The sequence below is a fragment of the Prionailurus viverrinus genome, chromosome B4, assembly GCF_022837055.1.
Source record: "Prionailurus viverrinus isolate Anna chromosome B4, UM_Priviv_1.0, whole genome shotgun sequence".
In the NCBI taxonomy this organism is placed as follows: domain Eukaryota; kingdom Metazoa; phylum Chordata; class Mammalia; order Carnivora; family Felidae; genus Prionailurus; species Prionailurus viverrinus.
Window position 1 is genome coordinate 1,876,526 of NC_062567.1, and position 23,965 is coordinate 1,900,490.

The following is a 23,965-nucleotide window of genomic DNA, read 5'->3' on the forward strand; positions in this document are numbered from 1 at the left end:
TGGGCCTTACATTGTTATTATGAAAAAACACAAAACACCAAAACACATAGAGAATACACCCATGTTACCTGTTTGCTGCCCAACCTGAACAAATAGAATTCTGTGTTTGCTTATAACTTTAAGAAATTAAATGTCACAGAGAGATGACACTCCCTTTGTGCCTGTTCCCAAGTCACACGTCCCTTCCTCGCCCGGAGGAGACCCCAGCATGACATTGGCTCCGTGATGGTGTGCATTGACTATACACACAGGTATCCTTAGATACTCAGGACATGAATGGATCCATACTGCACATAAATAAGGTGCACAACTTTTTTTTCCATCTCCCATTCTAAGTCTTAAATCTATTAGCATTTAGATTAGTCTATTAGTGAAAACATGTAACTCTAATTCATCTTCACCTTAACAGAACATAGGCGTTGTAAGAATATACTCTCCAACTTACCCCTTCTAATGGGGTCTTTCACTGTTACCAACGCTACTGTGCTAAACGTCCTCATACACGTCTCCGCAGGATATGCCTGAGTTTAACGTACGTTTATAAAAGGAGAAATACTGAGCACGTGTGGTGTGCGCTTCTAATGGGGCTCAGTATCATCTACTACCCTTCAAAATACACACTTCAACTGACACCCCCATAAGCTGTGTCCCCCTTATGCCCCATCCACATAAACTATCAGACCTTTTAACTGTAATCAGGAAGATGCTATATATTGATATCCTTTTGTTGAATTAAATATTTACTAATTTGCATTTCCTTCATCATTACTAACCACGCTTTCCCTTCAGGGGACATTCGAGGTTTCTCTTTCATAAATTTCTTGTCCAGAGTCTTCGCCAGTTTTCCTTCATCTGTTGGGTTATGAATCCTTTTCTCAATGATTTCTAGGTCTTTATATATCTTGATTACCAGTCATTTGTTATCTGTGCTGCAAATGTCTCTCCAAATCCATCAGCGACACATTGAGTTTTAAAATGTAAACTGAGTGGGGCACCTGGGTGCCTCAGTTAAGTCTGACTCTTGGTTTTGGCTCAGGTCATGATCTCATGGCTTTGTGAGTTTGAGCCCCATGTTGGGCTCTGTGCTGGCAGCGAGAACCTACTTGGGATTCTCTCTCACTTTCTCTGCCCCTCTCCCACTTGTGCTGTCTCTGCATCTCTCAAAATAAATACTCTTAAAATATATATATATATATATATATATATATATATATATATATATATATATAAAATAAGATGTAAACTGAGTGCTCTTTCTGATCTATGAAATAAGTCCGGACCATCCTAAGTCAGGACTATCTTGAAATAAGCCAGGACCATCCCAGGGTCAGAAGAGAATCATTTACACGGCTGTAAAGTCTACAGACATCAACAAAACCACAGTACCGACAGAAACATGTAACTTTTATGTTTGGGGAGCACTTTATACTTTTCAAGGCATCTTTTAATCACCTTATTTTTCAGCTTCACAAGAACATAGGAGGGTGTCGGGGACCCACTTTCAAATGTGTAAGATTGAGGAGTTGGTCACCGATGTCCTCCTAATGATCAGTCAGCCTCCATCCTTCCGCTGCAGTGGGGGACGCCGGGGCTCCGAGAGGCAGAGATGCATCTACGGTCACAGCCCTACTAAGGGTTCGGGTGGGTTCCATGTCGATTACATCTCAATAAAGCCGGGGGCGGGGGAGTGGGGGAGGGACAGGAGGCCCTAAAATCTTAGTCATCTGATCCCCCGGGCAGCGTGTCCCCACCTGAGGGCGGTACATCAGCACGAGGAGACAAGGAGAGGCAGAAGGGAATGAATCTGGGGGGCGGCAGGGCCCCATCACGTGACCTTCTAAAACACGAGACGACGACAGCAGCCCCTCTCGACAGGGCGAAGCCCGTCCCGCGTTTCCGCTCCCGACACAAGGGCCACGGGAACGGAAGGATGGACTCAGACGATTTTTATTGAGCCGTGGGTGTGGGGTCTGATCCTGCACTCGGTGTGCCGCGTGAGGAAGTGTCGTCTGCGTTCACTGCTAGGGGCAAGCTTCTGTTCCAGAGATGCCCGGGCAGATCCCGGTGCTTTGTCGCTGTCGTTACTGGCACATGCAAAAACACGGATTTACCCCCAACTCGGATCTCACACTCTAACGGAACGGGAGTGGCTCATTCTCAGCTCAAACAGCGCAGACAGAAAACACCTGCGGCAGCCATGAAACTCTCCCCAGATGTGGGCCCCACCGAGGAACCGTGAGGAGACCCCGCCGGTCGGTCATGCAGCCCAGCAATCCAGGCTCCTTCTGTTGGGCAGGCCTTCCCGGAAGCGCCTGGGGACATTCGCGTTTCTGGGGACGCCGGCTTCCAGCTTCCGGCTTCCGGCATGACTCACGGGAGGGTGCCTTCCCCGTTCCCTCAGAAACTAGATACACCTGAGCTAACTGTACAACTGTCCTCTAGTTTAACTCCCCGGTTTTGGTTTTTCAATTAGGAGACAGAATCTTAGACAAATGCAATCCGAGTATCAATGAGTTCACCTCCTGCCTACAGTGTGGAATTCGTTGTTTCTAGCACTACAGGAACAGATTCCTTCACTGCCCTGGACAGGGAGCCTGATTCCCACCCGGTTCAAAGCGCCCCGACAACTCCTGAAACGTAACAGATGTCCCGTAAGTGGCTGCAAAATGCACGAATCGGTGGTTGTGAATACCCGCTGGGCGCTGGCGACCTCTTCTACCAACTTCAGAGCTTCAAAGGAGTGAGCAAAATTCAGGGTAGGAGAAGGTTTCAGTCGGCAACAGCAGGAACAGAGGACACCTCATCCCTAAAGTCGGCTAACGGCGCTCCGTGCCGGGAACAACTCCTGGAACACGTCACCTGTAGTAGAGATCCACTGACAGCACCCAAGCACTACAGACTATATACGCTCTGTAAGCGTCTTATCCCCACATAAGCTTTTTCAGAGTTGGGGCCTGAAAAGGTCCCAAGAAGCACTGTGCTGGTTGTGGGGAATAAACGGCCCGAGCCCTTCCCTGACCAAGATCCGTGTAGAGCCCCCTGAGTGACGGGTGCACCTGGGCACAGGTGGGCCCTGGAAAGTGCCAACCGCAGCTCCAGAAAAGAGCATCCAAGCGGCAGGATATCACCAAAGCAGCTGTCCCAGGCCACAGGGTCGGGACCCGACCCTGACCTCCGTAGCTCAGGCTCCTCCCTCCGGATGCCCAGGGCCACCCCGGTGCCTGGTCCCGCCCGGCCCTCCCCTGCGCCCCCTGCAGAGCCCTTCCTGAGAGCGCCGGACGGCTGGGACCAGGCAGGGCCTTCTCAGTGCCTTGGCAACACTGTCCAGGAGTCTGCAGAGAAGACAAAGCAGGCCAGCCAGCACGGCCCCCGGTTGCGTTGCTCTATCTACAGCAGTGGAACGGCCGCAGACGAGGCAGGGCCGAGCGGCCCAGCGCTGGGCTCGGAGAGGCCAGGGGGCCCCCAGCCGGCTCCTGCCTCGCGCGCCTGCAGCTCAGTTGTAGGAAAGGTAATCGATGAGCCGGGGAGGGATGTTCAACTTGCTGATTTTCTCCAGTCCTCGGACGCCAGTGGCCTTCCGCAAGCTCACCCTGCAGAGCTGTGCCAGGGACAGAGGGGTTTCTGAAAGGGAACAGGAAGCACATGAGGTCAGCCTAAGGAAATAGCATAACATCCTTCAACTTAGCAAATACCAAGGTGGAACCGGAAATAGGCCAGCCCTGCATGCTTTCCCTGGATGGCTACCAGGACGGACGGGACGGGACCTAGGAAGGAAGATCAGGAAATGGGATATGGGTGATGTGCGCTGGGGTTTCATTTTTGCGGGATTCTGGGGAGGTTTTTCCTCTTTTCTGTAAAGTTGTAAGTTGACACACAGATTTGTCAGCCAAGGACTAATCTAAGGCTACTAGGCTCGTTTCTCAAACTTGCGGACAAATGAGGGCCAGGGCGAGGGCTAGTGCTGGGCAGGGGCCTGGCCGCCAGCTCCTGTGGGTCCAGGCTCTTGGCACCGTGTGCGGCAGGGCCAAGGCCCCCGACGAGAAGTGACACGCGTCACAAAACTGCTCCGGCTGACACCGTCTGCGCATGCACATCCCAGTGCTGAGGGTCCGGCCTTCAGGACCAGAGACGAAGCCTGCCGCTAGGAGGCCAGCAAACCAGGGCCAAAGATGGAAAGTACCTGGAGGCCCCTGGAGCTGAGGTGCCAGAACATGTGCAGAGTCTGGCCTCACAACTGCCTTTTAGAACGATTTGATTCTTTTTTTTTTAATTTTTTAAAAATCTTTTTCATGTTTATTTTTGAAAGAGAAAGAGAGAGAATGTGTGTGCAAGCAGGGGAGGGGCAGGGAGAGAGGGGGACAGAATAAGAAGCAGGCTCCAGGCTCTGAGCTGTCAGCCCAGAGCCTGATGTGGGGCTCGAGCCCACGGACTATGAGATCATGACCTGAGCTGAAGTCCGCTTAATGGACTGAGCCACCCAGGTGCCCCTAGAACAATTCGATTCTTTACAACCAAGTAGAGGGGTGCCTGGATGGCTCAGTCCATTAAGTCTCCAACTCTTGATTTCGGCTCAGGTCATGATCTCACGGTCATGAGATCAAGCCCCACACTGGGTTCCACGCTGAGCAGTGGAGCCTACGTGGGATTCTCTCTCTTTCCCCCTCACTCTGCCCCTCCCCTCCGCTCGCTCTCTCTCAAAATAAATAAACTTAAAAAAAATATTTAAAAAACCCCCATGTTTGATGCAAATATCTGCTTGATAAAAATATAAATAAGCCAAACACAATATTCTCAACTTCTGCAGATTCATGAAACAAGTTCTTTGAGAGAGAAAAAACAAGTCCTGGAGAAATTCATTTTCCCATGTTCCTTTATCTCCAGACTATTTGGATGCAGGAAAACTGTCTTCCAGGAAACATTTGACAGATGTGGATGGTATTTGCCTCTAAATTCTTTTGGAGTTTGGTTGGTGGGGCCGACAAAAATTTGAATAAATCATTCACCCCCCCCCCCCCCCGCCCGGTAAGCAAGAGGTGTTTGAAAGCCTCATGTGGTTGTAAGGCGGTGTGAACTCATTTAAAAATCTGTACCCAGAGAAGTCTTGTCCTTTTTCCCGATCACTTGCCCCTTGTCCCCTGAAGGGCGAGCGAGGGCTGCTCACAGGGATCGGGACAGCTGACTGCCTTGTACAGGGCTGGACAGACCATCTGGGACAAAGTTTCCTGCACAGGGGACTCGTGCAATTCCAAACAAGCAAGCACCACTCAAACAACAACAACAGGAAAGTGAGTTCTACTCACTTTCGTAGAACTCGAGGCGCTTGGCGGGTGCGCTGCTACTCCACGTGTAGTCAGACGGCTTCTTGCCCCGGTTGTCTCGCGCATAGATGTTGCCTCCGAACTCGACGAGCATCTCAATGAGGTCGACGTTCTTCACCTTGGCTGCGTGATGCAGGGCTGTCTCGTGAAGCTTCGCTGCGTTCACATTGGCCCCTGCGGGTCCAAAGCGAGGAACGGTATCACCGAGGAGGGTACGCGCAGCCAGGAGAAACCCCGACAGGTACCTTCTCGTTCAGCACAGTGCACAGAAGTGATGATCCCGCAGGAGAGAAATTCCAGACAGGCTCTGCCACAGCCTTTTCAAAATCTTTTTGTCTACAAGACCATGGAGCCTTCCACCTGTCTTCTTTTTCTTAATATTTGTTTATTATTTATTTTCAGAGAGAGGTGTGCCCGGGGGGCTCAGTTGATTGAACATCTGACTCCAGCTCAGGCCATGATCTCCTGGTTCATGGGTTCGAGCCCTGCATCGGGCTCTGTGCTGACAGCTCAGAGCCTGGAGCCTGCTTCAGATTCTGGGTCTCCCTCTCTCTCTCTCTGCTCCTCTCCCGATTGTGCTTGCTCTCTCTCTCTCTCTCTCTCTCTCAAAAATGAATAAACACTAAAAAAGAATTTTGAGTGAGAGCACATGCACAAGGAGGGGAGGGCAGAGAGAGAGTAAAAGAGAATCCCAAGCAGGCTCCATGCCGTTAGTGCAGAGCCAGACTCAGGGACTCCATCCCACGAACCATGATATCATGACTGAGCCAAAGTCCAGAGTTGGACACTTAACTGACTGAGCCACCCAGGCGCCCCGCTCAAAATCATTTTCAAGATCCAAATGCAGTAATTAACGTTTTTTCTTATGGCAAGAGAGCTAAACACAGATCGCGGTAAGAAAGTAATATAATTGGAAACAGAAGCAAAAAGAAGAAAAATAAAACAGAAAACTCCCCTGAGTCAGAAGCAGTTCTAAGACCCTATGTAGTCCGTCCCCACTGGTCCTGAGGCTCTCTGATGGTTCCCACACGCGCACGACGGGCGCAGGGCAGGGGCGCTAACAACGTGTGCTGCATGAATGGATGAAGAGTCCTTAAACATAAACATCTTTCACAAAAGAGAAGCTCAAAGGGAAAACAGGTAATGTTCCCCAAACATTGTCCACCAGTTCAGGTAAGAGATGAGGTGTCTCACTTGTGAATCCATCTGTTTTGGGGACAATAGTAGACATACAGAAAGAGGTGAACAAGTAGTAGCTAATTACAGTAGTTTTAGATGCATTAAAAAGTAAAGATTTTGCTAAAACTATGATTTGTGTAAGGCGTCATTCTTAGGGCACGACCACCACCAATTCAATGCAAGGGCATCTCCTACAGCCTTGGAATTTTTTTTTTTTTTTTTAAGAAAATACCAACTTCTTTGAAGTCTGCACCTAATGGATAAGGAGGTTATAAGAGAAAGGGGGGGTAGGAGAAAAGCATTTTATTTTATTTTATTAAATATTTATTTATTCTGGGGACAGCATGAGCAGGAACACAGAGAAAGTAGGACAGAGGATCCGAAACAGGCTCCAGCCTCCCACCTGTCAGCACAGAGCCCAATGTGAGGCTCAAACTCACAAATGGAGATCATGGCCTGAGCCAAAGTCAGATGCTTAACCAACTGGGCCACCCAGGTGGCCAGAAGAATTTTAAAGAAGCCAAGCAAATAGTCCAGCATCACTGAAGCTATCCCCCCAAAATAGATTCAAGTCACAGTCACAAAATATCAGCAAAGTGGGGTTTAAAGAAATCATATCACCGGCCTGTCTCCATGTAATGATAAATTTAGAGGCCCAAAATAGGAAATAAGGGTGTAAGGCTATTAGATTTCCTATCCCACTGAAAATAGTGAGTAATTTGGATTTCTGACTTAAAATAGTTTTAATCCCCTGGTAGACATAAAAACTGTGTACATACACAGAGGTCATCGCGTGACCCTAAGAACACAGCAAGCACCGCAATGAGATAATACAAGTAATGCTCTCCACTGCCCACAGCCCAAACTCCCAAGTCAGGTCCGGGAAAAAAAAAAAAAAAAAAATCCCTCAGGAAGAAGACTACATTACCTAGCTATTCAATTCAACAGCTATGCCTGGTAAAAATAGTACTAAAGAGCAATCCGTTCAAAAACATCCCCGCATCGTGCACCCGCTCCACCACCTGAGGGCGCTCTTCCAACACCTGCCCCGTAGAATACAGACTCGCATAGTTCCGCGGTCATAAAGCAAAGGCAGGTCTGGACGCTAGACGCAAACTTGCAACGAAAAATAAACTGTAAAGTCTAACGGTCTGAAGTGCAGGTAGCTGTCTCGCAGGTCATTAATTGTCACAATAATCTTGCCAAGTGGGGAGGAAAGAGACTGTCTCTACTTATAGCAAGAGAGAAGGGGGCCCAGGCAGTCAAGCTCCTCTCAAGGTCAAGGAGAACACTATGGCTAGGGGTGGCTGTACAACTCACACCTCCCTTCCATCCCGCTTACTAGGACTTCTCACGATTCCAGGCCTCAGAAGGTGACTCTTTCCTCCAGGTGGCATACCAAGGTACACAACAGGACCTTTTTACACCGTGCGCTGGGCTCCCTTGGACGGGGACTAGGAGGGGTCCGGCATGCTCTGCAGCTGGGGAGCCACACCCCTGGGCAAACAGAGTACATGGGGGTGGGGGGGCTTGAGACGACAGAGCAGGACAAAAAACAGCAAAAAGGCAAACTCTGTAACACAGCACCACTTAGGTCGAGTAAAAATACATGCCCCAACCCGTAATAAGTGTCTTACAAAAACACAGATGAAGCACATACACATACACGTTAGAATGGGGGCTGGGGGGCAGGGTAGAGGAAAGAGGGAAGGGGAAGAAGGTGGCTTCGTGGGAACTGATGATGATAATGTGCCTTGAACTGAGAAAGAGAGAGAGGGAGGGGTGCAGGGGGAAAGGGAGAAAGAGGGATGGGGTAGGGGGGAGGAGGAGGGAGGGAGAGGGGAAGAGGGAGGGGAAGAGGATAGGAGGAGGGAGGGGGAGGGGAGAAGAGGGATGGGAGGGGGAGAAAGAGAGGAAGGGGGGAAAGGGGGAGAGGGAGGGAGAGGAGGGGGAGGAGGAGAGAGGGGGTTGGAGGAGACAGGGAGAGGGAAAGAGGGGGAGGGAGCCGGTTCAGGGACATTAAAGCCAAGCAGCTCAGTACCTGGCCCTGTAACACCCATCACTCCTTCTGACCACTTCCTGCGGAGCTAAATGCTGTGGCAGCTGTTAAGCGTCGCTATTACTTCCCCACGCTGCACCTTCACCCTCCCCCTCCTCTGCACAACCAACCTGCAGCTGGGCCATCTGGTGCCCACCCCGTGGGTCGGGGGGCACCTGCTTTCCAGAGATGCCGCTTCCACTGGGCTTTCCAAGGGGCCTGCCCACCCCCCCAACATGAAGAATGGCTACTTTAAGAGGAACCCATGTGCTGCCCTCCCTACTTTTTCTGTATGCTTGAGGTTTCCTGTAGCTGAAAACGTTTTCTTTGAAAAGAATCCATTTGATCTAGGGAGGAGGAGCTGTCACAGGAGAGCTGCAGTCAAGCCCAGAGCTGACGGCCTGGTGGTGGCGGCCACCACTGTCGCATCCGGGGAACCCCTGCTTGAGACCGGCGTGAACCCCACAGCGCCCTCCCACTCTGACCAGCCAGCCCCGCCGCGCTGACAGCCTGCAGTGGCGGCGTGCTATTAGGGTGGGGGTGGGATGACCTAGGCTCCAGCCTTGGGTGTGGGTCCTGATTGGTTAATCCCTCTCCCCAGCCCCAGTAATTGGTTCAAATAATCTGGGCCCCACCCAATCAGAATTCGGCTGAGTCTGGAAGAAGGGCCTGGATTCGGTTTGGACCCAGGTTTCAATCTGGGCGCAGGTTCCTCTTGGACACAAGAGGGAAGGGTTAGGCAGGCATCTGGACAAGTGGTTTTTCACTCTTCTCAGAAAGCTACCAGAAGCCTCCAGAAGCCTCCTGAGCAAAAGTATTTGGATTTCAGCCCGACCCTGATGCAGCCATTTTAACCCCGTTAGGGGCCCCGGGCATAGGATCAAGTGAACACTTTGGACAGGAGACCTCCAAATTTCAGGGAAAGTGAGGGCTCGATGATCTTGCTGACCCTCAGGACAAACTGGCCTCGAAAGCTGCCTCCTTCTGGTCCCCGCAGCCCCTACAGTGGGTTTTCCATTGCTTACACATGAGGAACCATTTCCATTAAGTTAGGACTTTGTGCAGAAAGGATGTTGGGGTTCAAACCCCTAGTCTTATCCTTCCCCCTACAGCCACAAGGAGAGGAAGGAAAAAAGGACGGGCGCTGAGGTGTACTGAGCACACAAGTACCACGCGCTCTGCAGATGGCTGTGGACCAGAAAACTATTTCAAAAGTTCGGCAGTAATGCCCGGCAGGTACCCTAGGCTGACAGAAAAGCTGAGTGAATTGGTCGGAAGATCTAGGGCTGCTTCTCATCTAGACATTCTTTCACTATATAAAAAGTAAAAAACAGTCGGTTAAGCAGCCAACTTTGGCTCAGGTCATGATCTCACAGTTCATGAGTTCGAGCCCCGGGTCATGCTCTGTGCTGACAGCTCGGAGCCTGGAGCCTGTTTCAGATTCTGTGTCTCCCTCTCTCTCTGCCCCTCCCCTGCTCACCCTCTCTCAAAAATAAATAAACATTTAAAAAAATTTTTTTAATATATAAACGACCCCAATGGCAAACCTTATACAAAATGAATCCTTTTTGCTCAAAAGACTTAAAAGTGCACATTAAAGTGAACAAGACTCACAAATAGAAAAGTACATACAACCTAAGCTCAAACGACCGTCCTCTGGAGAGGACGTCAAGCTCCAGACCGTCCTCTGGAGAGAACTGGTAAGCTTTCTATTCCTGACCAGTTTTGTTTTTTTATCCTAAGTTGCACCCAGCATGGCTGAGCTAAAATTTTCCAACAAAATATTTAAGTTGGGTTCATAATGAAAACTCCTTCCCAATACCCAGTTTGGCTACATTTGCAAACTCCTGTGGTAGACAGGTCCCGAAGCCAACCTCCACTTGACTGGGCTGTTTTCCATCTTGTTTTTTATTTTTCACCCTGGGAGCCTCCCTATCCTTTTTTGAACACCCGACAAGGATCTGGATTCCACATGCTGCCAGCTCCATTTCCCTCGGATCCCCGTCTCTTTCTGATTTAGAAGGCACCCGGGGCGCCTGGATGGCTTAGTTGGTTGAGCGTCCGACCTCGGCTCAGGTCATGATCTCACAGTCCGTGGGTTCGAGCCCTGTGCTGACAGCTCGGAGCCTGGAGCCTGCTTCGGATTCTGTGTCTCCCGCTCTCTCTCTGCCCCTCCCCCACTCACACTCTATCTCACTCAATAATAAATAAACATTAAAAAACATTTAGATGGCGATCGAATTAGGAAGGTATTGGGGATGGTCCCGAGGCCACCAAAAATAACGATTAGCATTCACTCAGCATCAGGCCCTGCAGAAACGTGATCACAAATCCTTCTGACAACCCTCCAAAATAAGGTTTCCTTTTCCAGTTGTATAAATACAGAAACTGAGGCCCACGATCTCGGCTGGCAAGAGGGAGAGCCAACTTCCAACCTGGTCTGAGTCCACCGCCCAGCGCTCGGCCAGCGCACGGTGCAGGTAAACAGAACACCTGTGCCGAGCAGGGCGGATACAATCACCAACACCCCTGCAGCGAGCAGGGCAGGCAGAAACAGGACACACCTGCCCTGAGGAGAGCAGCCATAAAAGCCAATGGACTTGCACACCTGCACTGAAGAGCACGAGTAAACACAACACAGCTGCACTGAGGAGCATGCGTATAAATGCAACACCCCACACCGAGCACCACGGGTGTAAACCCACCACGCCTGCGCCGCATAAATACCGACACGCCAGCGGCAGCAGGCGCCAGCACACCTGCGTTAAGCAGCACTTTGACACAGTCCAGATGCTCCCGGGCACAGGCGACGTGAAGAGGGGTCCCGAAGTGGCAGTCGTGTGCTTCCAGATTGGCCCCCACGTCAATAAGAAGCCTCACGCATTCGGAACTTCCTTAAAGCAAGCGGAAAAGGATGGGGACCGTTAATGAGCATACACATCTGAAATAAGCCTGAGAGAAGCACAGCTGAACAGGTAAGCCCACGCCTGCCTGCTGGGGGAGAATGGGGAACCAGAACCGCACCCCAACTGAAAGCAGGTCACAACCCCAAGTTGCCTGGCGGAGCCAGAACGTTGTGCTTTCTGGGCATGCACGGTTCCCCCGGCCTGGCGGCACGAGGGACAGAGGGCACGGGTGAGCCTCTCGTGGGAGAGCAGTAGGTTTGGGAACAGCACCTCTGAGCAGCCAGACCCGGCTCCTCAGCAGGAAGGAAGGTGCTCCCCACCTCCGGGGTCTCCTAAGCGGCATCGGGAGCACCAGGCCTGGAGGTGATAAGCTGAAGCTGCCGGCAGCTCAAGTCCGAGCCCCCTGGAGGAGGTTCCCAAAGCTTTCTGACCTCACAGGTCCCCCAGCCTTCTCCCTGGCAGGTGTTTTTCTGCCTCTTTCCCGGCATCTTTAACTGGGTTTGGGTGGAGGTTCATTCTGTCCCAGGCTCCATCCTCTCTCCTCACTTATTCGTGCTTCATCGTCAGCAGCGGCCAAGTTTTCCAACTGTGGCCCTGAAATCCAGCCTCTTCCCTACAGCCCTCTGCTGGCCACTCTCTTGGGGATGTCTGGACCACTGCGTAGTCCTCTCCCCCGTACTAAATCCTGCTGACTCTTCCCCTAAAGCTTTCTAAATGAATCCACCCTGCCTGGGCTCCAACTCCTCTCTCCACGTCAGGATACCCCAGCCCCATCGCTCCTCTATGGAAGAGCAGCAGCTACGCCACCCCCAAAATCTGCTTCTTTAGCATAAGGATTATTTTGAGCTTAAAGCAATTATATGGCAGATATAAGAAAAGCTCTCTGCCCCCCTCCCCATCTGCCTAATAGCGGGACAGAAATTTATAACGGTCTCCCCATCCCCCTCTACCAGGAAAGACAGAAAGTAATGACCAGAGAAAATTCCAGACCCTTATCAGCCCAGAGCATTGAGAGGACTCTACAGACCAGGTGGAGCACGTAACCTCTAACGGGAGATTCTCCTGTCCCGGCGCTCCAGTCTGCAGAGGTGGGGATCCCAGGCGGAGAGGCAGGTGTGGAAGGGCGGTGGGCACGGAGCAGCTACAGGTGGCACCGGAGAGGGGTCGGTGGTGGGGGAGGGCTCAAAGAGGTGAGCAGGTCCCAGGTCGCCACCCCCGACAGGCCAACGAGTATGACTGGTAGGCCCGTCCAGCAGTGAGGATGACCCAAGGATTTTGAGGAGCGTTGGGACCAACTCTGTGATCCTACGCAGGGTCCTGGGTTTCATAAAGTGCCCTTGGAACTGCTCTTGACTTGAGTGCAAGTGGCATCTCAGCAGAGAATGATGGCTCTGAGTGGAGCCACGAAAGGACATGCACCCACACCTGAACATAACACTGGCCGGCACTGTGCCGGCCAATCAAAATATTGGCCACAAGTTTGCAAACTTTGCTCAGAAGAGTAGAATCCAAACTCCTTAGTATGTCATTTAAAGATTTCCCACCTGCCGGTCTCGCCCTAAATTTCGTCTTCTCTGTCACCCCTCTCCTGGGAGCTTCCGGTCCAATAAGCCTGGACAAGTCACTTTCTCTCGCTTGGAGTGGCCTTCCTCTTCCTCTGAAACCTACTCCTTCTTGCAGGGCGGCTGAAATCCCACCTGTTCCCCGAGCCCCCAGGATGAGCGCCCTGTCCTTGGCCCGTGCTGGGTCTCCTCGAAATACGACAGGGGTCCACAGGGCAGAAGACGGTGAAGACCAAGTGAGCCATCACAGGGTAGGCTGATTTCCAGCGTTAGTATCTGAAAGGCACTGGAGACCCAGCTAAGAAGTAGAATCCTACCCTAGAAACCACGGCCCCTGCTCCTGGCGGGGAAGGGTCTGCAGGAGGAAGAGCTGAGGATTTCCACGGCTGGGTACCCGAGCTCCAGAAACAGAATGGCGGGGGGGCGGGGGGGGGGGGGTGGTTCTCGACCGGCTGACGGCTTCAGCTACAATGCTCGCTTGGCTGGCGCGGACTCACCGCTCATGCAGGCCTCGTGCAACGGGGACGCCGTGTACAGGGGGGGGTTGACCTTGGCCCCGTAGGAGAGCAAGAGCTTCACACACTCGATGCTGCCGGAGGCACAGGCATCGCAGAGGGGCGTGCTGCCGTCGATGTTGCGGGCGTCCACCTGGTGGGGAGGAAGAAACGAGCGTCAGGGTGGAGGGGAAAAGCCCACACGACTCGCTTCCTCATCCTGACACACATTCATCTCTGCAAAGTCCCTTATTAGCAGTTTTGCAGCGTGTGCCAAGGTGCCGTCCCGGGCAAGGGCGTTCAAGGACAAAGGGAGACGGGCTGGCAGCGCCTCTGAGCCCACCAAGTGCGGGAGGGGCCCTTTTCCGGGCTCTTCTCTTGGGACAGGGTCAACTCGGCCTCACTCCTGCCACCTCCTACCCGTCCCCTAGGCCCCCCTCCCCCCCAAGACTGCAAGGTGACGAAGGCAGGATGTAAAAAGGGCGTTTTAATTCCGGCTTAGGGCTGCCCGGAGCTGCTTATCGTGCCCCCTCTAGCCGGGAAATGACCCGGAGGGGAAAGCCAACCCCCAGGCTGGGGGGCTGTGCTCAGACTTCAGCTGCTGCGTGGGTATGCGTGACACCTCGGTCCGCTTCCTGCGGGAGCGACCTCACAGCCAAGCTCCTGGGTGCGTTCGGCCCGGAGGCTGCAGCCCACGCTCCGGGCTCCCGGCCCGCTGCTGCCGCTGCCCTCCGCCCAGCGACTCTGCCCGCGGCAACAGCTGGAGGCTCAAGCCAGCCCGCAAGCAGGAGCAGGTGTGCAGGGAAGCAGATCCCGGTCTTGCGCTTAGAATCCTGCTCTTGGACCCAGGCAGTGGCTCTTCGGCCACGGCCTCCAGCCCTCAGACGTCTCCCTCGCGAGAAACTAGAACCGCCCGCTCTTTGGCCACCCGTGCCCTCCCGGCAGCCCAGCCGTGACCACTGCTGCCCCAGAACCGGCTCCTCTGTTGGCCTCCACTACACCCCACGCTAGAGGCTTCCTTCCCCTCCCCCGTGGTGTCTCTACTTTCTGTGCATTTGCAACTCGAATACCGAGCCTCTTAGTATTTCCCCCCCTCTATACGCGCTCCATCCATTCCCGTCCCTGGGGGTCTGTCCCGAAGGGCCCCTCACCTGGGCCCCAGCGGCCAGCAGCAGCTGAACACACTGCGCCTGGCCCTGCAGGCTGGCCGCGTGCAGGGGCGTGATGGAGTCCACGGTGACCTGGTTGACACAGGCCCCGCTCTCAATCAGCTGCTGCAGCTGCAGGGTCTCGCCACGCTGGGCGGCCTCGTGCACAGGGGTGCGCTCCACCCAGAAACCTGGAAAGGAAGGCAGACCCAGTGCTGAGACCCGGGGACACGTGTACCCAGGTCAGGAGACCATGGCAGTGTCACAAGAACGCTTCATGAAACCCAGCACCCGATGCAGGATCACGGAGTTGGCCGAAACGCTCCTCAAAATGCTCGGGTCATCCCCACTGCCGGAGCGTGGAGGTCATACTCATTGGCACGGCCTGTCGGGGGTGGCGACCTGGGCCCTGCTCACCTCTTTGAGCCCTCCCACCCCCCACTGACCCCTCTCCGGTGCCACCTGTAGCTGCTCCGTGCCCATCGCCCTTCCACACCTGCCTCTCCGCCTGGTATCCCCCCCCTCTGCAGACAGGAGCGCCGGGATGGGAGAATCTCCCGTTAGAATCTCCTGTCACTTGCCGTACCTGCACCCATTTGAAGTCTCCCCTTCCTCCAAGACACTCGAGCACACACCCTCATTTACAGCTTGACGCCCTCTCCACCCCAACCTTGCCCGGGAGTGCCTTGAAAGTGGGGACCACCTTTAATCCACTTTAACAGGTTCTTCAGGACTTTGTACATGTAAAATCGTGTCACCTGCTAACAGAAGTAGTTTCACCACCTCCTTTCCAATCTGGATGCCTCTTCTCTTTCCGGCCTCACTGCCCTGGCTCGGACTTCCAGCTCGATGCTGAACAGAAGCGGTAAGAGCACGTCCCGGCCTTATTCGTCGACTTTCACGTCAGGGATGAGCTTAGCTGTGACTTTTTCACAGGTGGCCTTTATCAGGTGGAGGACATTCACCTCCCTTTCTAGTTGTTGTTTCTAATCACCAGATGGCGTTGGATTTTTGTTCAATGCTTTTTCTGCATCTAATGCAGTGCTCCTGCCGGCGTTCCTTAATTGTGGAAGTGGTTAGTACATTAACAGACTCTCAGATGTTAAGCCAACTATGTATTTCTGGCATAAACCCCCTTGGTCATGATGCCATAGCATGTTTGGTTTGCTAGTGTTCTCAGGACTCTTATAGCTACACTCTTAGGTCAGTTGTCTTATGATTGATGTTTTTATCTGGTTTTTCCGGCTCCATAGAATGAGTCAGGAAATTATTGTCTCTTCCAAAAATTGGAAAGCACTGGTATCGAATCTTTAAATGTTGGGTCAAGTTCATCTGGGAAGATCTCTGGGTCTGGGCTTTCCTTTGCTATAAGCTTTAATTCCTAATTCCACATCTTCATTTGCTACAGGTCTATTCAGAGTTTCTATTTTTTTTTTTTTTGAGTCAGTTTTGGTGTCTATTTTTTGCCAATTTTGGTAGTTTGTGTCTTTATTGGAATTTCTCCACTTCGCGTACATCCTCTAATCTGTTGGCCTACAATTGGTTATGGACTGAATTTTGTCCCCAAAATTCGTAAGCAAAGCCTGAACCCTATATACCTCTGAATGTGACTGCGCTTGGAGTCTGCACGGTTTCAGAAGTAATGAAGTCAAGGTGAGGTCATTAGAGCCGGCCCTAAACCCATCTAAGTGGAGTCTTCATGAGGGGAGATTAGGACACAGACACCTGGGATGGGCTGAACAGAGGAAGGGCCATGTGAGGACACAGTTAGAAAGTGGCCATCTGTAAGCCAAGGGGTGGAGGGGCCTCCGCAAAAACCAGCCCGGCTGAGCCCCTGATCTTGGACTTCCAACCTCCAGAGCTGTGAGAAAATGAACGTGCACTGTGTAGGCCACCCAGTGGCATTTTGTCACAGCAGCCCTGGCAGACTGACACGCCACCGTTCACACTGTCCCTCTGTGGTCCTCGTTTCTAGAAAGGCCAGAGTAACGTCATCCCTTTCCTCCTTGATCTTCGTGATCTGCATCTTTTTCCTTGAGGTTTGTCGATTTCATTGCTCTTTCCAGAGAACGTTTGGTTTTGTTGGCTTTCTGTGTTGTTTTTTCTATTCCCTATTTCACGGATGTCCTGTCTAATCTTTGTTTTTCCCCTTCTACTCCTTCAGCTCCAGTTTTCTATTTCCGGTGTCTTCAGGTGGAAGGATATTGATTTGAGCTGTTTCCTCTTAATATGAATGTTTACGGCTATAAAAGTCCTTCAAGTGCTACTGGGACTCTCCTCTCATGAGTTTGGTAGATTATCCTCATTTTTATTCATCTCAAACTAAAACTTTTCACATTCATTCCAACCTCAATGTATACATTCAACAAACCTGTAACTGATCAAGGCACTGCTCTGATCCCAAAATGGAGTAAAATTCTCTCTCCTACGCTGGCTCACCCCTCCCCATCACTCCCTTTGGCTATACAAAAAGTGTTCTGACCTCCTGATCCCTTTAACCAGTGGCCCTCACACCTGAGCATCCAACAGTGTCACCTGGGGGCTGTAAGAATGGACTGCTGAGCCCCACCCCAGAGTCAGCAGGTCTTGGTGCCTGAGAATCTGCATCTCTAATAAGTTCCCACATGATGCTGATGTTGACGCTGTGGTCTGGGGACTGCACTTTGAGAACCACTGCTTTAGACAATACCTCGCCCTCTGAATGAAGGCCCTTTTCTCTCCCCATCTCCTCACCTCACTCCCACCTTTTCCCACTCACCCTGGATGAGTTCTGCTTGTACCTCTCCACGCTGCAATCCAGTGCTTATTTCTTCCAGGAGGACTTGCCCCACCTCTGCCCCTACCCACCCTGGGTTAGCATCTCGTCTGTGTCCCGTCAGCCTGCCTCCCTGTCCCCACCAGCCTGTGGCAGGGACAGCACGGCGACTAAGCTCTGCTACATCTGAAACTTGGCTCAGCCACTTATCAGCTTCTGTGGGATGTAGCTTCCCTTGACTGTCTCTTCACCTGTACATGGGGATGATGATAATAGTTTATTCATTGGTGGGTTATGAAAATTCAGTAGATTATGGTGAGTGAAAGCACCTAGTGTGGGGACTGGCACAAAGTGCTCAGTAAATGCGGTCTATTTATAATACCCCTCCTCCCCCATCGTGCCTACCTGTCTTGTCCGCTAGCCAAAGAGCCTGTGACCCCATGAAATGGGGACTTGATCGTGTGACTGGCGGGGGGTGGAGGATGGAGCAAAAGGAGAGTTGAAACTCAGATTTGATTCTCACAAAATATAAAAGCCAAGCTTGTGGAACTTTCTATTTACCACTTCAAGAAGGGGACCCCCCAGTATGTTTGTTTAGCAGTGACTACCAGGCATGGGCACACCTGTCTTGGGGGTCAGTGAAAAGTGGCTATCATTCCAGAGTCACACTGGAAGAAGCAAAACCCCACAGGTAGGACGAGGAGTTGCAACCTTCAAAAGAGGAGGGCAGGGCGAGGCCCTCGATCATATAGCAAAAAAGGGAAATGCAGCTCAGGAAAGCCAGTGCACCTTCCATTTCTTGCACTTTGTGGATAATTGGGTTTTTTTCCGAATCGAAGGCTTGTGGCAATCCTGTGTTGCAATGTTTCCAGCAGCGTTTGCTCACTCTGTGTCTGTCATGTTTTGCTAATTCTTGCAATATTTCAGACTTCACTACATCTGTCATGGTGATCTGTGACTAATAATCTTTGTTAGTATGGTGATGTTTCAGGATGCCATGAACCGTGCCCACGTAAGATGGTGAACTTAATCGACAAACATTGTGTTCCAACTTCTCCACCAACCAGCTCTTTTCCCCAGCCTCCCTATTCCCTAAGACCACCACACTGAAATTACGACCAATTAATAACCCTACGATGGCCTCTGGGTCTTCAAGTGAAGGGAAGAGTCCTACATCCCTCACCTTAAATCAAAAGCTAGAAATGATTAAGTTCGGTAAGGGAGGCATGTCGGAGGCGAAGACGGGCTGAAAGCTAGGCTTCTTGACCCCAAGAGCCAAGGTGTGAATGCAAAATTTTCTTGAAGAAAATTAAAAGTGCTACTCCAGCGAACACGTGGATGATAAGAAAATGAAACCGACTTACAGCTGATCTGGAGAAAGTTCAGATGGTCTGGACAGAAGAGCAAAGCAGCCACAACATTCCCTTAAGCCAGAGCCTAACCTAGGGCGAGGCCCCACCTCTCCTCACTTCCACAGAGGCTGAAAGGTGAGGAAGCTGAATAAGAAAAACTGGAGGCTGGCAGAGGTTGGTTTGTGAGGTCTGAGGAAAGAGGACAGCTCTAAAACTTGGAGGCACAGGATGATGCAGCAAGTGCTGATGTCAAAGCTGCAGCAGGCTATCCAGAAGATGTAGCTAAGAAAATTAACGAAGGTGGCTATGCCAAACAGATGATTGGTGGAGATGAAACAGCCTTCTATTGGAAGAAGATGCCATCTAGGACTTTCATAGCTAGAGAGAAGTCAGCCTGACTCTCTTGCTGGGGTTAATGAAGCTGGTGACTTTCAATTGAAGCCAGTGCTCGCTGACCATTTCAAAAATCCCAAGGCCCTTAAGAATTAGGCTACCTGGGCTCTATAAATGGAACGACAAAGCCCAGGTGACAGCACATATGTTTGCAACATGGTTTACTGACTACTTTAGGTCCACTGTTGAGACTTACTCCTTGGAAAAAGATTCCTTCCAAAATATTCATTAATAATGTGCCTGGTCACCCAAGAGCTCCGATGGAGATGAACGAGATTCATGGTTCCATACCTGCTAACACAACGTCATTCTGCAGCCCATGGATCAAGGAGTCATTTCAACTTTCAAGTCTTATTATTTAAGAAATACATTCCATAAGGCTATAGCTACCATAGTGATTCCTCTGATAGATCTGGGCAAAGAAAACTGAAAACCTTCTGGAAAGGATTCACCACTCCAGATGCCATTAAGAACTTTCATAATTCATGGGAAGAGGCCAAAATATCAACATTCACAGGATAACAGGAGTTGGGAGACGTTGGTTCCAGCCCTCGTGGATGACTTTGAGGGGCTCATGACCTCAGTGGAGGGAGTCACTGCAGATGAGATGGAAAGAGAGAGCAGACCAGAATCAGAAGTGGGGCCGTAAAGTGGAATAATAGCTGTAATCTCCTGACAAAACTTGAACGGAAAAGAAGTTGCTTCTCACGGAGGAGCAAAGAAAGTGGTTTCTTGGGGCGCCTGGGTGGCGCAGTCGGTTAAGCGTCCGACTTCAGCCAGGTCACGATCTCGCGGTCTGCGAGTTCGAGCCCCGCGTCAGGCTCTGGGCTCATGGCTCAGAGCCTGGAGCCTGTTTCTGATTCTGTGTCTCCCTCTCTCTCTGCCCCTCCCCCGTTCATGCTCTGTCTCTCTCTGTCCCAAAAATAAATAAACGTTGAAAAAAAAAAAAAAAAAGTGGTTTCTTGAGATGGAATCTACTCCTGGTAAAGACTGTTGAAATGACAGCAAAGGATTTAGAATATAACATAAACTCTGCTGACAAGGCAGCAGCAAGGTTTGAGAAGACTGACTCCAATTTTGAAAGAACTTCTGGGGATAAAGTGCTATCAAACAGTATCACATGCTCCAGAAAAAGTTTGTGAAGGCAAGAGCAACGCAGCCAAGTTCGTTGTTATCTTATTTTAAGAAACTGCCACAGCCACCCCAACTTTCACCACCCTGCTAAATCAGCAGCCATCACCATCGAGGCAGGACCCTCCACCAGCAAGACGATAAGATGACAGCATTCTTCGCACTAAAGCACTTTCACAGTTAAGGTTTGTTTTCAGAGGACCGCATACTCGACAGGCCAGTGTAAACATAACTTTTATATGCACTGGGAACCCCCCAAAATTCATGTGATTCTATTGCAACATCCACTTACTGTGGTGGTCTGGAACTGAACCCAAAATATTTCCAAGGTGTGCCTGTGTAGGTTCCCAGGCACGGGGATGCAGACCAAGCTGTGCTTCTGATCGTGGACCCCACAGGCAGACACATGTCTCACGGCGGGAAAGGCCATATAGTAACAAGTGGAGACGGGAGGTAGGCAGTAAAAGCCCCTGAGAAACCCACAGCAGGACGCGGCTTATCCACCCAGCCCAGCAGTCCAAGTAGCCCTACAAACCGATTACAGATGAATGTACTTGACGTGAAGGGTGTGAGCCTTTTAGCATAAAACCAGCAACCCAGGAAAGCCCCGCCTGGGTTTAAACCTCAGCCTTGCCTCTTTCTAGCTGTGTGAACTCCACCGTACCTCGAAATTATCAATAATCGTATTGCAGCTGCCTCTGGGCTTGTGACCAGCACTGGCACATAACCTAAGCAGCACCAGGCTCTTATCGTGGTCCCAGAAACCGTCTCTCCTTTCTCTCTCCAGCTGACCAGATGGCAGCGTTCCCCCCAGATGGCAGCGAGCTGTGTTTAGAGTTCACGGCTAAGGATGACAGAAAAAATCCAGCTCACCTTGCTTAGAACCTCAAATCCTTAAGGTACCCTTTTATCATTGTCTGCCAGCCTCTCGAATACAGCTCTTGAGTACAGATCCTGAACATAGGATCACCTTTTCCACTTCGCAAAAGGATGCTTGCCCTTGGGTCCGTAACAACCTGTATTACATTGGCTAAGTTATAAATATAGGATTCACTTAGGAGGTGGCTTGCCCTAAATTCTCTGCCGAGCTTTACAATATGGCCTTAATAAGTATAATCTTTACCTCTGTGAGGCGTTCTACTAAAAAAAAAAAAAAAAAATGGAAAAATCTACGTGCTTTGAAGTATATATACACCACACATCTACAATTTCAGATCAGAAAGTTAAAATGGGTTGTAGTCCCTACAGTGGGCCATTGCTTCTGCTGGGATAGCGGTGTTCTGGATTCAATACATTCAGCTTATCCGTTAATGCTGAGAATGAAAATATCAGGAACCTATTTTTAGAGGAAATAAACAATGACAGTCAAAAATATCCATGAACCCCAGAAGCTGTAAAATCCATTGGTTGAGCAAACTCTTCTCTTAAAGATTCCTTAAACCATGCTCAGAAAAGTGAAGGCTGCGCTATTGAAGATTCTCCCTGAACAAAAACATGAAAACGTGTCCACGTGGCCCTGGTTAGCCATTCTTTGCTTATTTTAACTGAACCAAACACACATGCACTGGAGGGGTCAAAGTCTTGCACCTGCCTGCGGTGGAATGCCAAGTACAACCAGATGTTTACTAAATGTCTTTGATCATGTTCAAGGTGGCTATTTTCCAGGATCCATTCAAATATCTGCCTTGCTATGACTTCAAGTCCCCTTACGCCAAATTTACCCTTAAGATGTCTCACTTTTACTGGCACTGTTTTCACCAGTGTAAAAGTACTTTAGTTTTGTTTGGTTGGTTGGTTTTGGTTTTTTGCTTCCAGGCTTTCTAAGTGCTTTCTCGGGTCACTTCATCTGCTGTAGTATTTACTTCGTAGGGAAGTCTCCTTCCCCACAGAATGTCCCTTTGCCCTCGGATCCATTTTATTCTCCCGTAGCCTGAATGGTAGGAAGAACCGAGATGGCTTTTTTTTTTTTAAAAAAACATGGGGTGACCTGTCACAAGGGCATTACCTTCCTTCTGGGGCACACGCCTTCGGTCACAGCCGTCACAGCCGGATAGACCTGTAGGATGCTAATGACAGTGCGACACGACCTTCCCACAGGGTCCCTGGAAGATGTTCCGGCTCCCACACGGGGCTCTGCGGGACTGCCCTAGGAGCGGTCCCGCAGAGGCAACTCTGGGTGCTCTGAACTTGGGGATGACCATGCCCACCCCTCCCTGCGCCTTCCCCAAGGTGCGCCGATGGGTCTGCGGTTGGGAAGTCCCGCGACTGGCGCGTCACAACGCTGACCGGGGCCAAGAGGCCGGACGCAGAGAGCGCCTGAGATGCTTGGGGTTACCGACCTCGCGCCCCGTAAGGACACGGCGGCGCTCCAACCTGGGCCCACCGAAACGCCCCTGCCGGCGTCCTCCGACGCACCTGTCCGGCCGGGAACAGCCCCGCGGTCCCCGCGCCCCCCGCGCCCGAACGTACCCACGTCGCCCAAGAAGCAGCCGTCCGCCGCGCTGGACTCCATGCCGCACGCCCGCCCGCTCGCCGCCGCGCGCCGGCCCGCACACCCCAGCGGCTCGGGCGCCCGCGACCTGGGCGGAGCTCCGCTGGCTGGGCGGGCCTACGGGGCGCGGCGTCCGCCCGAAGGACCACGGGAGTTGTAGTTCCGCCGCGGCCTGGCGCCGGGGAGTCCGTGCGCGCCCCGCGGGTGCTCCCGGCCCCGCTTCGGCTGCAGCCTCCGCGGCGCCCCAGGGCCGCTCCGCCCTTGGGACGCCGAGTCGGGCTTCCTGCCGGAGCGGGGACGCTCCCCGTGTCTGTCACCTGAATCGCTTAGGTTCGGGAGAACCCAGCAGGCGCGCCTTTCCGAGCCTCGCGGCGGGAAAGAGCCGGTTTCCTAATAAGTCCAGGCGGACACCTGAATGAGCCCTTGTGCTTTGCTTTGCTTTTACCAAAGGCAGTTGCGCGATGCGGCAGGTTTAACTTTGTCCAAGTTCCTTGCGGCCTGGTCACGAGGTTTCTCACCCGGTCTGACCTGTGCTGAGCCTACCTGTAGAAGTTAGCTTGGGCTGGAAAGTAAAAATACCAGAAATTATCTGATGCGGAAATACAGGAGGACTACTGGAGTGCGGAAGGTCTGATCTCTCGCTTGGACGACTCGAATGTTCCTCCGGTCCAGACCACAGGCACGCACTGAGTGGAGGCTGAACCTTGTCGGTCTGACCAGAGCTGCTGGGGAGTCACAGCCCCAGCCTTGCAAGTGACATCTCAAGCCTATTAGTGTGGCTTTGCACCCCTTTGCGTACCATAATTAGGCTTTTGCATTTTTCTTGCCAGTTTATTGCATTCTGTATTAGCCGTACGTTTAAAAAATCTGTTTGCTGCGGGATGTTATGTTTTTTCCTATGACGATGCCTTGTTTGTATGTTTGTATTTTCTTTGATTTTTCTTCCTTGGCAAAGTCTCTTCTAGGTCTTAGTATAGACTGTATATTTGTGTAAGCTATATATATATTTATAAACCATATATTTTTGTTTGTATACGTATCTAGTACTTATTTGTTAAATGTTAGCAGATATTTCCTCATTAGCTTATTTTGTAAATTTTTCCTTCTGTTGCTTGATTTCAGTATTACAGAAGAGCTTTAAGTGTTTATATATTCAGACACACATACTCTGAGAGTGTTCCCTCTTCATATTCGGAAT

General features: G+C 51.3%; 1 protein-coding gene across 1 annotated transcript; it reads right to left on the minus strand.

Annotated features, from left to right (window-relative positions):
• Positions 1-1,931: 1,931 nt before the first annotated feature.
• Positions 1,932-22,896, minus strand: ASB13 (ankyrin repeat and SOCS box containing 13). Its single transcript, XM_047867834.1, has 6 exons — positions 22,746-22,896; positions 14,649-14,836; positions 13,501-13,651; positions 11,295-11,429; positions 5,301-5,492; positions 1,932-3,621 (listed from the first exon to the last, which is right to left on the minus strand). The coding sequence occupies exons 1-6, from the start codon at positions 22,786-22,788 to the stop codon at positions 3,494-3,496; spliced, it is 837 nt and encodes a 278-aa protein (XP_047723790.1). The 5' UTR covers positions 22,789-22,896; the 3' UTR covers positions 1,932-3,493.
• Positions 22,897-23,965: the final 1,069 nt, after the last annotated feature.

Coding starts and splice junctions, on each gene's coding strand:
- ASB13 (XM_047867834.1), bottom strand. CDS start 22,788: ATGGAGTCCAGCGCGGCGGACGGCTGCTTCTTGGGCGACGTGG. Junction 5,493..11,294: donor CAAAGTGCTGCTTAACGCAG/GTGTGCTGGCGC, acceptor TTGGACCCGCAG/GGGCCAATGTGAACGCAGCG. Junction 3,622..5,300: donor GCGCCTCGAGTTCTACGAAA/GTGAGTAGAACT, acceptor GTTCCCTTTCAG/AAACCCCTCTGTCCCTGGCA.